Raw genomic sequence first — 11712 nt, 5'->3', positions numbered from 1 at the left:
TCTGACCATCCTGGGCTCCTGTGACAGCAGAGCCACCACTGGAGGTGACCAGGGCACCTCCCTGCACAGCCCCAGGATCCTGTGCTCCCCTGCTCCTGGTGAGCTGCCAGCACTGAGCCTGCCAGGAAGGCACAGCCCCCCTGCATCTGTTCCCTGAGCAGCTGCAGCTCTGAGGGCCTTTGCTGTGGCACAGGACCCACCACAGAGCATTCTGAGTAAAAATCAGCATGATAGAACATCAACAGAGAACACAGAAAATGGTCTACAGGTTACTAATGTGAGGTTAGCACGAATCAGAGCCATTTTGGGGACTCCACAGAGACTGGAGACTGCATCACAAACCTTAATGACCAGGAACAGTTTAAAACCAAACCCTCTGGAGATGGATGCCTGGAACGGGCATGCAGCAGGAATGGGATGACACCACATGGCAATTGAGGCAAACTGGTTTTAATGTCACCAAGCAAAGCTGCCTCAGCTCAGGCTCCCAGGGACTGCAGAAATAACTAATACTTTGGGGCTGCTTGTCCCTATGACTATCCATTCTGTTTATTCAAAATCTGGAGTAGCCTTGACCAGGATGTTGATAGTAGCAGGGAGGAAGTGTGAGGTCCCTTCCCAGAGTGACCCCGAGATAAACCCAGCTGGCAGCAAGTGGAAGTTGTGCTGAGAACAAACCCACTTTTGCAAAGGAAAAAAGTCTTCCTGAGAGGTCTCCTCAGGCAGCCCTGTTCCAGGGGAACGTGGAAACAGCCCGAGGAGCAAATCCAGCTGCAGCACTGGGGTGTGTGAGGCTCTGAAGCACCAGATTCACACAGGGCTGCAGGGGCCCAGCCTGGACACTGCAGACACCAGAGCAGGTCGGGACTGGACAATTCAGTGCAGAGCCACCAGGCAGGGTGGGGAGCTGAGGCTTGGAGGCAGAGGCAGCACCTGGGCTGGTGAGGGACAGCCTGAACTGCAGAAGCCAAGACAACAGCCCAGGACCAGCAGGATGGAGTTCATCTTCGGGAAGGGAAGATCTGTAGTGCAAGGCACTGCCAAAGGCACAGCCCCATCACGTGGGAATCCCAGAGCAGCTGGAGGAAGCTGTGCAGGTGAGCCAACTCACAAACCTCACTGCTATGGAGACAGGCTGGGACAGCTGGGGGGCTTCAGTCTGGAGAAGCATCCAGGGAGACCTTAGAGTCACAGTGCCTAAAGGGGCTCCAAGAAACACGGAGGGACTCGGCCAAGGGCCTGGAGGGACAGGCAAGGGGAAATGGCTTCCCACTGCCAGAGGGCAGGGTTAGATGGAATATTGGGAAGAAATCCTTCCCTAGTGAGGCCCTGGCACAGTTTGCCCATGGAAGCTGTGGCTGACCCATCCCTGGAAGTGTTCAAGGCCAGGTTGGACAAGGCTGGAGCAACCTGGTCTAGTGGAAGATGTCCCTGCCCATGGCAAAGGACAGCAATGAGCTTTATGTTCACTTCCAACCCAAATCCTTTACTCATTCTGTGACTGCCCACCTCTGAGCAGCAAAACATTCAGAAGCAGCTTTTTTCTCCCCACAATGCTGCAGTGGAGTCAGAGTGGCAAGGATCCCAGGGCCTGAGACTATGAAACGCATCTGGCAATAGGTCCCCTACAGCCCATGGTGCTCCCTCCACACTGGCCTTGCTGCAGGATGGATCCCTGTGGGGCCCAGCACCAGAGATGGGAGCTGGGGGGCTGCTGCCCTCCCCTAACCCTGCAGCCTGCTCTTGGGGCAGATCAGCTGGTACAGGCAGGGCAGAGGCCACTCCAGATAACCCCTGCATCACCTGGGTGGCCTCTTCCTCACCCAGGTCAGATGTAACGCCTGTCGTGCACACCAGTGGGCTGCCAGGGGGCCATGCTGTCAGGGGACTTTTGCCACAGGAGACAGAGCAGCTTTATTTCCTAGTGAAAAGAAAGCAGAGCGGCTTTATTTCCTAGTGGTGCCTCTGGGAAAGGGGTGGACAGGGCTAGTGCAGGGTGCAGCAGTGCTGGGTGCAGCTGGCACCCGCCCAGGACCCAGCTCCCAGGGCTGGGTGTGCTGGCAGAGGGGGCCTGGCTCTGCCACAGGAGGGCACAGGGCCCGTGTGTGGATCAGGACTCTCCCCCTCAGGCCCCCATCACTCCACAGGGACACCCACGGAGCTGCCCCTGTCACTGGTGGCTCCCAGGGAGTCCCCAGAGAGGCTCTGCCCAGACAGGGCACTGCTGAGGCTCTGCTGCCGGGCAGAACGTGGCACCGCTTCCACCGACACCTCCACCTCGATGGTGACGCCTTCCCTGCAGACAGACAGACAGACACCGGCCTGAGGGCAGCGGCCCCAAGGGGAACAGCCCCATCCCTGCCCAGCACAGCAGGGACGCTGTTCGAAGGGATGTGCCACCCCCAGCCTCTCGGCACCCTGCCTACCTGTCAGAGGTGTCCTGGCCCTCGCTCAGCATGCTCCCAGCGAGGGCCACCGTGCTGGCTGACTGGCTGTCCCCTTGTGGCCGTGCCGGGCGCGGGCTGCGGCCGCTGCTGGGCAGGGAGAGGGAGGCGGCGGCGTCTGGAGCTCCGTCCTCGGCCGCTCTGGGGCTGGGCAGCGCCGACCACAGCTCGTTCACTGTGGAGAGAGAGAGAGAGAGAGAGAGCACGCCGTGCCACGGACTGCCCCGCTGCACAGGAGGGCACAGGCCAGGCCTGCCAGCTCTGCGGGACCCACGCTTGGCCAGGTTGTCCAGCTCCACCACGCCGAGGTCGCCGGGCGCGCGGCCGTCCCTGCAGCCCCAGCGGCTCCGGCACAGCGACAGCACCACGGTCCCGTACACGTAGGTGAGCACCAGGGGCACGCCGACACCTGTGGGCACACAAAGGGTCACTGCCCAGCCCAGCCCAGCCCTGCTGGCCCCAGACATCCCCCACGGTGCCACCCCCACCGTGGGCAGGGCCCTCGGCACTCACCCACAGTGAGAGCTGTTATGATGGGGGACACAAAGAGAGACAGGAGGACACTGCTGGTGACAGAGAGGCACTGCTGGCACCCGGAGAGGCTGCTCCGCCGGCTCTGGCCCAGCACCTCGGGGACAAGACAGAAAAGTGAAGGGCACTACAAAGACACAGCCCCAGGGACTCAGACCCTTCCCAGCCTGGCAGAGCTCCAGCCACAGCCACCCCTCCCTCTCCCCGGGGACAGGCAGCCACCACAGCACCGCCACCACAGCACAGGTGTTCCTGGAAAGCCCATCTAGAACCCTTCCTCCTTTCACCCACTCCCCAGGCTGAGCACACCTGCACTGGCAGGGGCTGCTGGGGGCAGCAGAAGGTCCTGGCAAGGCAGGGGTGGCACAGGGATGTGCTGAGGGCAGCAGGGAGCACTGCAGGTCTGTCCAGGCCAAGAGCCATGGGCTACCAGGCTCAGCAGGGAGCAGGACCACAGCTGCCAGTACCTTCCTACCCATGTAGATGGGGATCCCAATGGTGATGACAGGGACAGCAACGCCTGCAGCAAGGGAGATGACCATGGGTGCTCCCAGCACCATGCCCAGCTGCCACAGGATCCTCCGGGTCCGGGACCATGGCCTCTTCCCCCAGAAGGTGCAGCCAGAGGGGCTGTGGGCACAGAGCGGGGCTGAGCCACGGCTTCTGCGAGTGGCAGCAGAGACCAGCACAGCCTGGCCCCACGTCAGGGACATCCACGAGCCCACCTGAGAGCCGGCAGCCAGGCTCCCAACCCTGAGCTCCAGCTGCCTCCCACAGCCCCAGCCCTGCCAGAGCCAGCAGCACAGAGCACCCTGCTCCCCTTGGCTAACCCCAAACTTGGGGCAGGGCCTGGCTGCCTCCATCCCAGCTCCCCATCCTGCCAGGGCCCCCAACTTCGGCCAGTGCAGTCCCACAGACCCCCCAGCTCCTGTAAGAGCCCCCAGCCTCAGCCAGTGCAGCCCCACAGACCCCCCAGCTCCTGTAAGAGCCCCCAGCCTCAGCCCAGGGCAGTCCCACAGACCCCCCCAGCTCCTGTCAGAGCCCCCAGCCTCAGCCCAGGGCAGTCCCACAGACCCCCCCAGCTCCTGTCAGAGCCCCCAGCCTCAGCCCAGGGCAGTCCCACAGACCCCCCAGCTCCTGTCAGAGCCCCCAGCCTCGGCCTAGGGCAGCCCTACAGACCCCCCAGCTCCTGTCAGAGCCCCCAGCCCCAGCCCAGGGCAGTCCCACAGACCCCCCCAGCTCCTGTCAGAGCCCCCAGCCCCAGCCCAGGGCAGCCCCACAGGCCCCCAGCTCCTATCAGAGCCCCCAGCCTCAGCCCAGGGCAGTCCCACAGACCCCCAGCTCCTATCAGAGCCCCCAGCCCCCAAGGCCCTGCACTGACCTCAGAAAGTGCACATCAGAGATCTCCTGCAGGCAGAGCCAGCAGAAGAGGCAGCCACAGACCGTGCAGTTCATGCGGTTGCAGCTGCCATCGTTGATCTTCATGATGAAGGCGCTGCAGCGAGGACAGACCTTGATGTCCTCGGCCTCAGCTGGGGGGAGACAAGATGGGATGGGGGAGCAGGACAGAACAGTGTGCATCCATCCCAGGCCTGTCCCTATCCCAGTGTGCATCCATCCCAGCCTGTCCCTGTCCCAGTGTGCATCCATCCCAGCCTGTCCCATCCCACAGGAATCATGGGGGGAGCCAAGGTCCCTCTACAGCGGGGCTGTGAGATGCAGCAGAGGGAACTCTGGCTGGAACCTGGCTGCAGCAGCCCCCCACGCAGGAGGCACAGAGGCACAGGGGCACAGGGCTGTGCCAAACCCCAGCCCTGCTGCTCCCACCCCTGTCCGGGGTGGCCTCACCGTGGGCCGGCTCCTCGGGCTGTGCTGAGGGCGTGGCCAGGCTGGGGGTCGGTGGAGCACAGGGGCCCTCGGGGTGCCAGGGCTGCCGGCAGTGGTAGCAGAACTCGGTGCCACAGCCCTCACGGCCGCAGGTGAGGCGGGGGCACTCGGCACAGCCATGGGCAAGGACAGCGTAGCTGTGGGGAGAAGGCAGCAGGGGCTGGGGCACAGCAGGGCACCAGCTGGGGCTGGGGGAGAGCAGGGCACCCCTTCCCGCACAGCCAGGCTGGGCCGTGCCAGCCCTGGTCCTGCACTGAGCTGAGCCACAGCCCTGGCTCAGGAGAGCTGGGACCCACCCTCAGCTGGGCTCCCACCGTGTCCAGCAGCCTTAGCCCTGGGGCTCACAGAGTACCTGGCACAGCCAAGGGCACCGGCCCTGGCAGACAGAGCTGCACAGGCTCTGCAGCCAGACCAGGACTGGACACTTCCCGGGCACACCCGGCCCAAGACAGGACAAAGGGATGGGAGCCCAGCCTGGGAAGGGTTCACAGGACACGGGCAGGGCCTGCTGCCCACCCCGCATTCCCGCCCGTGCTGCGGTACCTGCAGTCAGGGGCAGGGCACCAGCGGGTTCCGGGATCCGCCACCAGCAGCCGCCGCAGCAGGAACTCCTCGTACTTGTCGCGGAGGGCGGGCTCGGGGAGGAGCCGGTGCACGTCGTGGGGCTGGATGGCGGCGGGGCAGTGCGGGCAGGCCACGGGCACGCGGCTCTCGGTGACGGCCAGGCGCAGGTACTGCTGCAGGCAGCCCCGGCAGGAGCGGTGCGAGCAGCAGCCCAGGCTGGGGAACGCCTCGGGGGGCTGCGGCAGCAGGCACAGGGGACACTCCTCCAGCGCCCGGCCCTCGCCCAGGGCCAGCACCACCCGGGGCTCCTCGGGCTCCGGCGGCTCCGGTTCTGGCGGTGTCTCCCCCCCGACGGGCTGCGGCTTCCTCCTGAAGCAGCCCAGGAGGCGGCGGGGCCCGGGCACACGCGTGGGCTGCTCCATGGCGCCCGCCGGGGTGGCCAGGGCTGCCGTGAGCTACGGAGGGCAGCGGGGAGGAGCTGGCCCGGCTGCAGCCCCCATGGCCCGGCTCCTACCCGGGCCTCACCACGGGCGGCAGCGGAGCCATCCCCAGGCGCAGTCGGTGCCGCTCAGCCTGCAGAGGAACAGAGAGAGAGGAACTGAGAGCCAGCCTGTGCCTGGAACAGCCCTCGAGCCTGTTCTGCCCCTCAGTGCAGGACCATCCTGCCTCCTTCAGCTCTGCATGATGGGTCCAGGAACCACGGAGCTCCCAAATCCCCAGCGTGGAGAAGAGAGTGGCCAACGCCGAGACAGCCAGCCCAGGCACAGGGCAGGGTGACACAACACCCAGCCCCTCCCCAGGGTGACACATGGCTAAAGCACCTTTCACTGCAGTTCACTAGCCGAGGGACCCAGTTCATTCAGGAGACAGGCAATTCCTGCAGTGGGGTAAATGTGTCCATTTCCCTCGCTTAGAGCTCACAAATCCATGGCCACAGCACACTCCCTGCCCGTGGTCCTTCCCTCTGTCCACCCCAAAGCTGCCCCTGCCCTCCCCACCGCAGCAGCGCTGCCACAGCCCACGGAGCACTCCCGTGCCAGGGCCAGAACCAGCGACACTCGGCTGAGGCGCCCCAGCACACCTGCTCTGCTGGGCCGGGCACCGGGGGGCTCTGCATCCCCACGGGGGACACGGCGCTTCCCGGGGGACACGGCGCTTCCCGGGGAGAGGCCAGGGGCAGCCGGGCAGCGGCGGGATCTCCGCGGTGACCGGGGAGCGACAGAGGGCCAGGGCTGTACCTGTCAGCGGGGAATCATCGCTGGCAGCACGGCACGGCCACGGCTCCCCGGGACGGCCCAGCCCGGCACCCGCAGCGCCCGTGGGACCTGCGAAGGGACAGCGGCGATCCGTGAAGGGCCGAGCGCGGCTCACGCAGCCCGGAGGCGGAGCGGAGCCACCGGGAGAGCCCCGCGAGTGGCGCGGGTGGGGATGGCACAGCCCGGGGACACGGCTGGGCTACACCGGCCTCCTTCGGGACAGGCCAGAGCACGGCGGCACCGGCCGGCCAGCGGCGCTCGGGACCAGCGGGCGAGAGGCCAAGCCCCGGGTGTCCCCGGTGTGACCGCGCGGGGACACCGGTGAGGACTCACCGGGGCCTACCCTCCGCGCCGCTGCTCGGCGGGGCCAGACCCGGAGGGCACCGCGGGAAAAGCCGTAGCCGCCCCTGAAGGGGCGCAGAGACTGGCAACGGCCCCGGTCCCGGCCCCGGTCCCGCTGCTGCCACCGCCTCCCGCCGGCCGGAAGGGGCGGAGCCGCTGCTATCCCGCCCGAGCCCCGAGCGCTGCCCGCCTGTGCCGTGTGCCGTGTGCCGTGTTCGGTCCCGCCCCGGCCGCTCGCCCCCGCCGGGCCCGGGCCCGCTCCCCTCATGCCGCGGCCGCGGGGCGGGCGGGGCCGGGGGCGGCACCGCCTCTGCGCACGCGCCCGCTCCGCTTCCGGGTCGCGCGGGCGCTTCCGGCCCTGCCCCCGCGCGCCCGGGGGAAGCGGAAGCGGAAGTGTCCGGTCGAGGCGGGGCGGCGGCGGCCGCCCCGGGCTGGCGGGGGCGGCTGGCGGGCCGCGGGCGGGTGGGCGGCGGGGCCGGGCCGGCGCCGGGGCCCGCCACGATGCCCCGGCGGAAGCAGAGCCACCCGCAGCCGGTGAAGGGTGAGTGCGCGGCGGGCCCGGGGGGCGGCGGCGGCGGCCCGGCGGGGACCCGCGGCGCTCGGAGCGCTGCAGCGGACGCCGAGGATGGCACCGAGGAGACGGCAAGAGCGGCGGTGGTGCTGCCCGGGGACCTGATACTGGGCCGTGGCCCGGCCTCCGAGAAGGGACCGCCAGGTGCGTGCGGCCCCCGCGGGGACGCCGCCCCTCTCCGGCAGCCCCGCCGGCGGCGACGCGGCCCAGCCGGGCCGTACCGGGCCCGCGCTCGGCGCATCCGGCCGGGCCCGCCCTGCCATGGGCCCGCCCGGCGCGGTCGCCAGCGGAGCTTCCTCTCACGGGGGAGGCCCGGCCCCCGACGGGGCCCCGGGGTGGGTTCCGCCCGCCCGACATTGACCCCCGGCACCGATCCCCGAACGCTCCTTCCCGCCAGGGGCCCGGGCACGACGCGTCCCCGCGGTGGGTTCGGGGCCGCGCCCCGCGGCCGGGCTCATCCCAGAGCCAGCGCAGCGCTCAGCCCCGGGGTCCCGTTCCACCGCTCCCCTCGGCGCTGCGGGCCGAACGGAGCGCGCTCAGCCCCGGCGCCCCGGCCCGGTGCCACGGGCAGCGCCTGTCCCGCCGTGGCTCCCGAGCCTGGTCAGCCCCGGCCGAGGCAGCCGGAGGAGCGAGCGCTGCTCAGCTCCAGGGAGCTGCTCACGGGACTGGCGGGAGGCGCTCCCCGCCCCGGGCACCGAGCAACGCGGGAACGGAACGGCGAGAGAGGAAGGCACGGACTGTCCGGCCCCGTGCCCGTCCCCCCGCTGTCCCCCGGGGCTGTGCCCTGCTCCGTGTGCTCGGCGGCTGCTGGGCTGTGCCGTGTCCTGCTCTGGCACTGAGGGATGGGGCTGCTCCCAGGGCTCTGCTTCACTGCCCTGGAACGGCTGCTTGGCAGCCCTGGGAGCCTGCCGGGGGTCTGGGGACAAATTCCACCAGGAATATCTGTCCTCCCATTCAACCCCAGCCTGGGAGCAGGACTAGCTCAGCCCACTGACCCAGGCAGGACAGACAAGCTGTGCCATGTGGGCACAGACACGGCCCTTTAGGGGACAGTGCTCTGTGGATGCTGTGGCACTGCTGGCCTGAGGGGACAGGGGTTCGGTCAGCGTGGGACTGGCCCGAGGGCACAGGTGGGTCCCTTGGTGTGGCTGGGGCTGAGCTGAGGAGAAAGAGGGTCCTTTGGGGGGGGGGCTTAGGCCAGGGTCAGGAGTTCCCCCGTAAGAGCCAGGCCTTGGCAGGATGCCCTTTTCTGGTGTCTGTGTTTCCAGCAGTGCTTGTGGAAGGGCTGGGGAGGCTGGAGGGGCTGCCCTGTCCCACAGCTTAGGTCAGCCTCATCAGCTGGACACAGCCCGGGTGGCAGCAGCAGGGGGACAGTCCAGGGTGGTCCCAGGACAGTGGGCAGCTGCTGAGCCTGACAGGCCCCAGGGGTGCAGGGCAGGCACAGAACGGGGCCAGCAGGGCACGGCTCTCAGCTGGTCCTGCTGAGCTGCCCCTCCAGCCCTGAGCCTGGGGGTGCTTGTGAAGCACAGGGGCTGCAGAAGGATGAGTCTGTGCCCAGCTGGGAAGTTCCATTTGAGAGCCTGGCACAGCCTTCCCTCTGCTGCCACCGGACAGGGCTCTGTGGGGGCAGGGGAATGTTTCCTGCAGGATGGAAGGGGCTGGTGTTGGAGCTCCCTGGTGCCAGCCATGCGAGTGTGACCAGCTGCAACCCCCAGGGCTGGGGCAGTGCCACAGTGAGAGGGGCACAGAGCAGCTTTATGGGCACCCCTTTCTCCAGCCTGGGCCAGGCTGTGCCCACCACCCTCTACCCCCCAGGCCCAGCAGTGCCGGTGGGTGATGGATCCACCCATCTTCCCACCCTTCCTGGTGCCGGGGTCCTGGCCAGCCATGAGAAGTGTCAGGGTTTCCTGAGACACTCAGAACAGGCCCTCAGCAGGGCGTTGGGACAGGCTGTGGCTGTGGGGCTCCTCAGTGCAGTGCACAGTGTGGTGGGCTCCTCCTGGGTGCCCCAGGGTGGGACGGGGGTGCAGGCAGAGGGGCAGTGCCCAGGCCAGCCGGGCTGACACCGCCCCATCCCTGCGGTGTTCTCAGCAGACACACTGGTGGGGAAGATCGCTATCCCAGCGTACGCCCTGAGCGACGACGACTGCTCCTCCGGGTACCAGCAGCTGAGCGTGGAGAGCGACCCCGAGGAGGGGGGCGAGCCGGGCCCCGCCGCGCTGCCCTGCCGCCAGTGCGGGCTGCAGCTGGCTGCCAGCCTGGGCCAGAGCTGCCTGCAGTGCGCCGGCGCCGAGGGCGGCCGCAGCCAGCGCATCGTCTACTCCTGCCAGCTCTGCCCCTTCGCCTCCCACTACTCCAGCCACCTCAAGCGCCACATGAAGACACACAACGGGGAGAAGCCTTTCGCCTGCCCGCAGTGTGCCTACGCCTCTGCCCAGCTGGTGAACCTGACGCGGCACCTGCGCACGCACACCGGGGAGAAGCCGTACCGCTGCACGGGCTGCAGCTTCGCCTGCAGCAGCCTGGGCAACCTCAAACGCCACGAGCGCGTCCACAGCCAGGACAAGCCCTTCCAGTGTGCCGCCTGCGACTACCGCTGCAACCAGAGCCGCAACCTGAAGCGGCACATGCTCAGCCACCGCCTGCCTGAGGGCGAGGGGCCACACCGGCGGGACAAGGACCCAGGTAAAGGTGGGAGGGTGTGGGGACGTGGGGAGAGCTACCATGGGGGCTTTGGGGCTGGCACAGGGCACAGATCCTGCCACTGACCTGAAGTCAGCTACTGCGAGGCTCACCGGGGCACTGGGGCTCGTCACAGAGCCAGTCCTCACTGGCACTGGGGCTCATCACTGAGCCAGTCCTCGCTGGCACTGGGGCTCGTCACAGAGCCAGTCCTCGCTGGCACTGGGGCTCCTCACAGAGCCAGTTCTCACTGGCACTGGGGCTCCTCACTGAGCCAGTCTTCGCTGGCACTGGGGCTCCTCACTGAGCCAGTCTTCGCTGGCACTGGGGCTCGTCACAGAGCCAGTCCTCACTGGCACTGTGCCACCCAGCTCACAGCCCCGTCTCTTTGTCCCGCAGAGCCCCTGCTGCCAGAGCTGAGCCTGCACGTGGGCAGCGGCAGCGGCCCCTTCCTGCCCGGCTGTGCCCGGCTGCGGGGCGAGGAGGCGGCCGCGCTGCCCGAGCTGCTCTTCCCCTTCACGTGCCGCATGTGCGGGCTGGTGCTGGACGACGGCTTCGCTCAGGACGAGGGCCTGGCCGAGCAGGTGTGCGGGCGCTGCAGCCTGGCGGTGCTGGGCACCGAGCCGGGTGCCAGCCCCCGCAAGGGCACCGGGGACAAGGGCTTTGCCTGCAGCCTCTGCCCCTTCGTCACCCACTACCCCAACCACCTGGCGCGGCACATGAAGACGCACAGCGGGGAGAAGCCCTTCGCCTGCCCGCTCTGCCCCTACGCCTCCGCCCACCTGGACAACCTGAAGCGCCACCAGCGCGTGCACACGGGCGAGAAGCCCTACAAGTGCCAGCTCTGCGACTACGCCTGCGGCAACCTGGCCAACCTCAAGCGTCACGGGCGCATCCACTCAGGCGACAAGCCCTTCCAGTGCAGCCTCTGCAGCTACAGCTGCAACCAGAGCATGAACCTGAAGCGGCACATGCTGCGGCACACGGGCGAGAAGCCCTTCCAGTGCCGGGACTGCTCCTACACCACTGGGCACTGGGACAACTACAAGCGCCACCAGAAGATCCACGGCCACACGGCCGAGAGCTGGGTGAACCCACGCAATGCCAAAGCCCTCCTGGCGCCCCCAGCCGTGGGCACGGCCCTGCCCTGAGACAGCACTTAGCCCGGCAGGGGGCCTGGGGTGCCTGCCCTCCCTGGGGGAGGGAGGACAGGTGGGCACCTCCACGGGGGCTCAGGGCTGCCTTGCACCAGGCCCAGAGGCACGCTGGGGCCCTGGCAACCCCGTCCTGCCTGGGCAGGGTGAAGTGACGACCAGTGGCTCTGACCCCTGCCCATGTGGCAGCACGGCCACATCCCCAGCCACCCCAGCTGCCTGTTTCTGCCTGCCGGAGCCTTCCTCTGCCGGGGTTTGGGGAAAAGGGGGGAGGGGGGAAC

At 68.0% G+C, this 11712-nt stretch overlaps 2 protein-coding genes and 1 pseudogene across 5 annotated transcripts; 1 reads left to right on the top strand and 2 right to left on the bottom strand.

The window, feature by feature from the left end:
- Positions 1–549: 549 nt before the first annotated feature.
- On the bottom strand, positions 550–1610 carry LOC136554322 (uncharacterized; annotated as a pseudogene).
- Positions 1611–1925: 315 nt separating this feature from the next.
- On the bottom strand, positions 1926–7302 carry LOC136555124 (E3 ubiquitin-protein ligase RNF19B-like). 2 transcript variants are annotated; one of them, XM_066547709.1, is made up of 10 exons: positions 7016–7302; positions 6665–6751; positions 5406–5999; positions 4824–4999; positions 4357–4507; positions 3443–3605; positions 2958–3072; positions 2719–2853; positions 2427–2619; positions 1926–2296 (listed from the first exon to the last, which is right to left on the bottom strand). In XM_066547709.1, the coding sequence occupies exons 3-10, from the start codon at positions 5846–5848 to the stop codon at positions 2137–2139; spliced, it is 1536 nt and encodes a 511-aa protein (XP_066403806.1). In that variant the 5' UTR covers positions 5849–5999; positions 6665–6751; positions 7016–7302; the 3' UTR covers positions 1926–2136. The 2 variants fall into 2 exon arrangements, with proteins under 2 accessions (XP_066403806.1, XP_066403807.1); XM_066547710.1 differs by lacking the exons at positions 6665–6751; positions 7016–7302 and adding an exon at positions 6508–6529.
- Positions 7303–7493: 191 nt separating this feature from the next.
- On the top strand, positions 7494–11691 carry ZNF513 (zinc finger protein 513). 3 transcript variants are annotated; one of them, XM_066545993.1, is made up of 3 exons: positions 7494–7565; positions 9687–10280; positions 10677–11691. In XM_066545993.1, exons 1-3 carry the CDS (start codon positions 7526–7528, stop codon positions 11426–11428), a joined length of 1386 nt encoding a protein of 461 aa, XP_066402090.1. In that variant the 5' UTR covers positions 7494–7525; the 3' UTR covers positions 11429–11691. The 3 variants fall into 3 exon arrangements, with proteins under 3 accessions (XP_066402090.1, XP_066402091.1, XP_066402088.1); XM_066545994.1 differs by having other exon boundaries at positions 7511–7739; XM_066545991.1 differs by lacking the exon at positions 7494–7565 and adding an exon at positions 8380–8725.
- Positions 11692–11712: the final 21 nt, after the last annotated feature.

Source organism: Molothrus aeneus, chromosome 3, assembly GCF_037042795.1.
Source record: "Molothrus aeneus isolate 106 chromosome 3, BPBGC_Maene_1.0, whole genome shotgun sequence".
In the NCBI taxonomy this organism is placed as follows: Eukaryota; Metazoa; Chordata; class Aves; order Passeriformes; family Icteridae; genus Molothrus; species Molothrus aeneus.
Note: the sequence above shows the minus strand (reverse complement) of the source record. Positions and strands in the feature narration are given on the sequence as shown.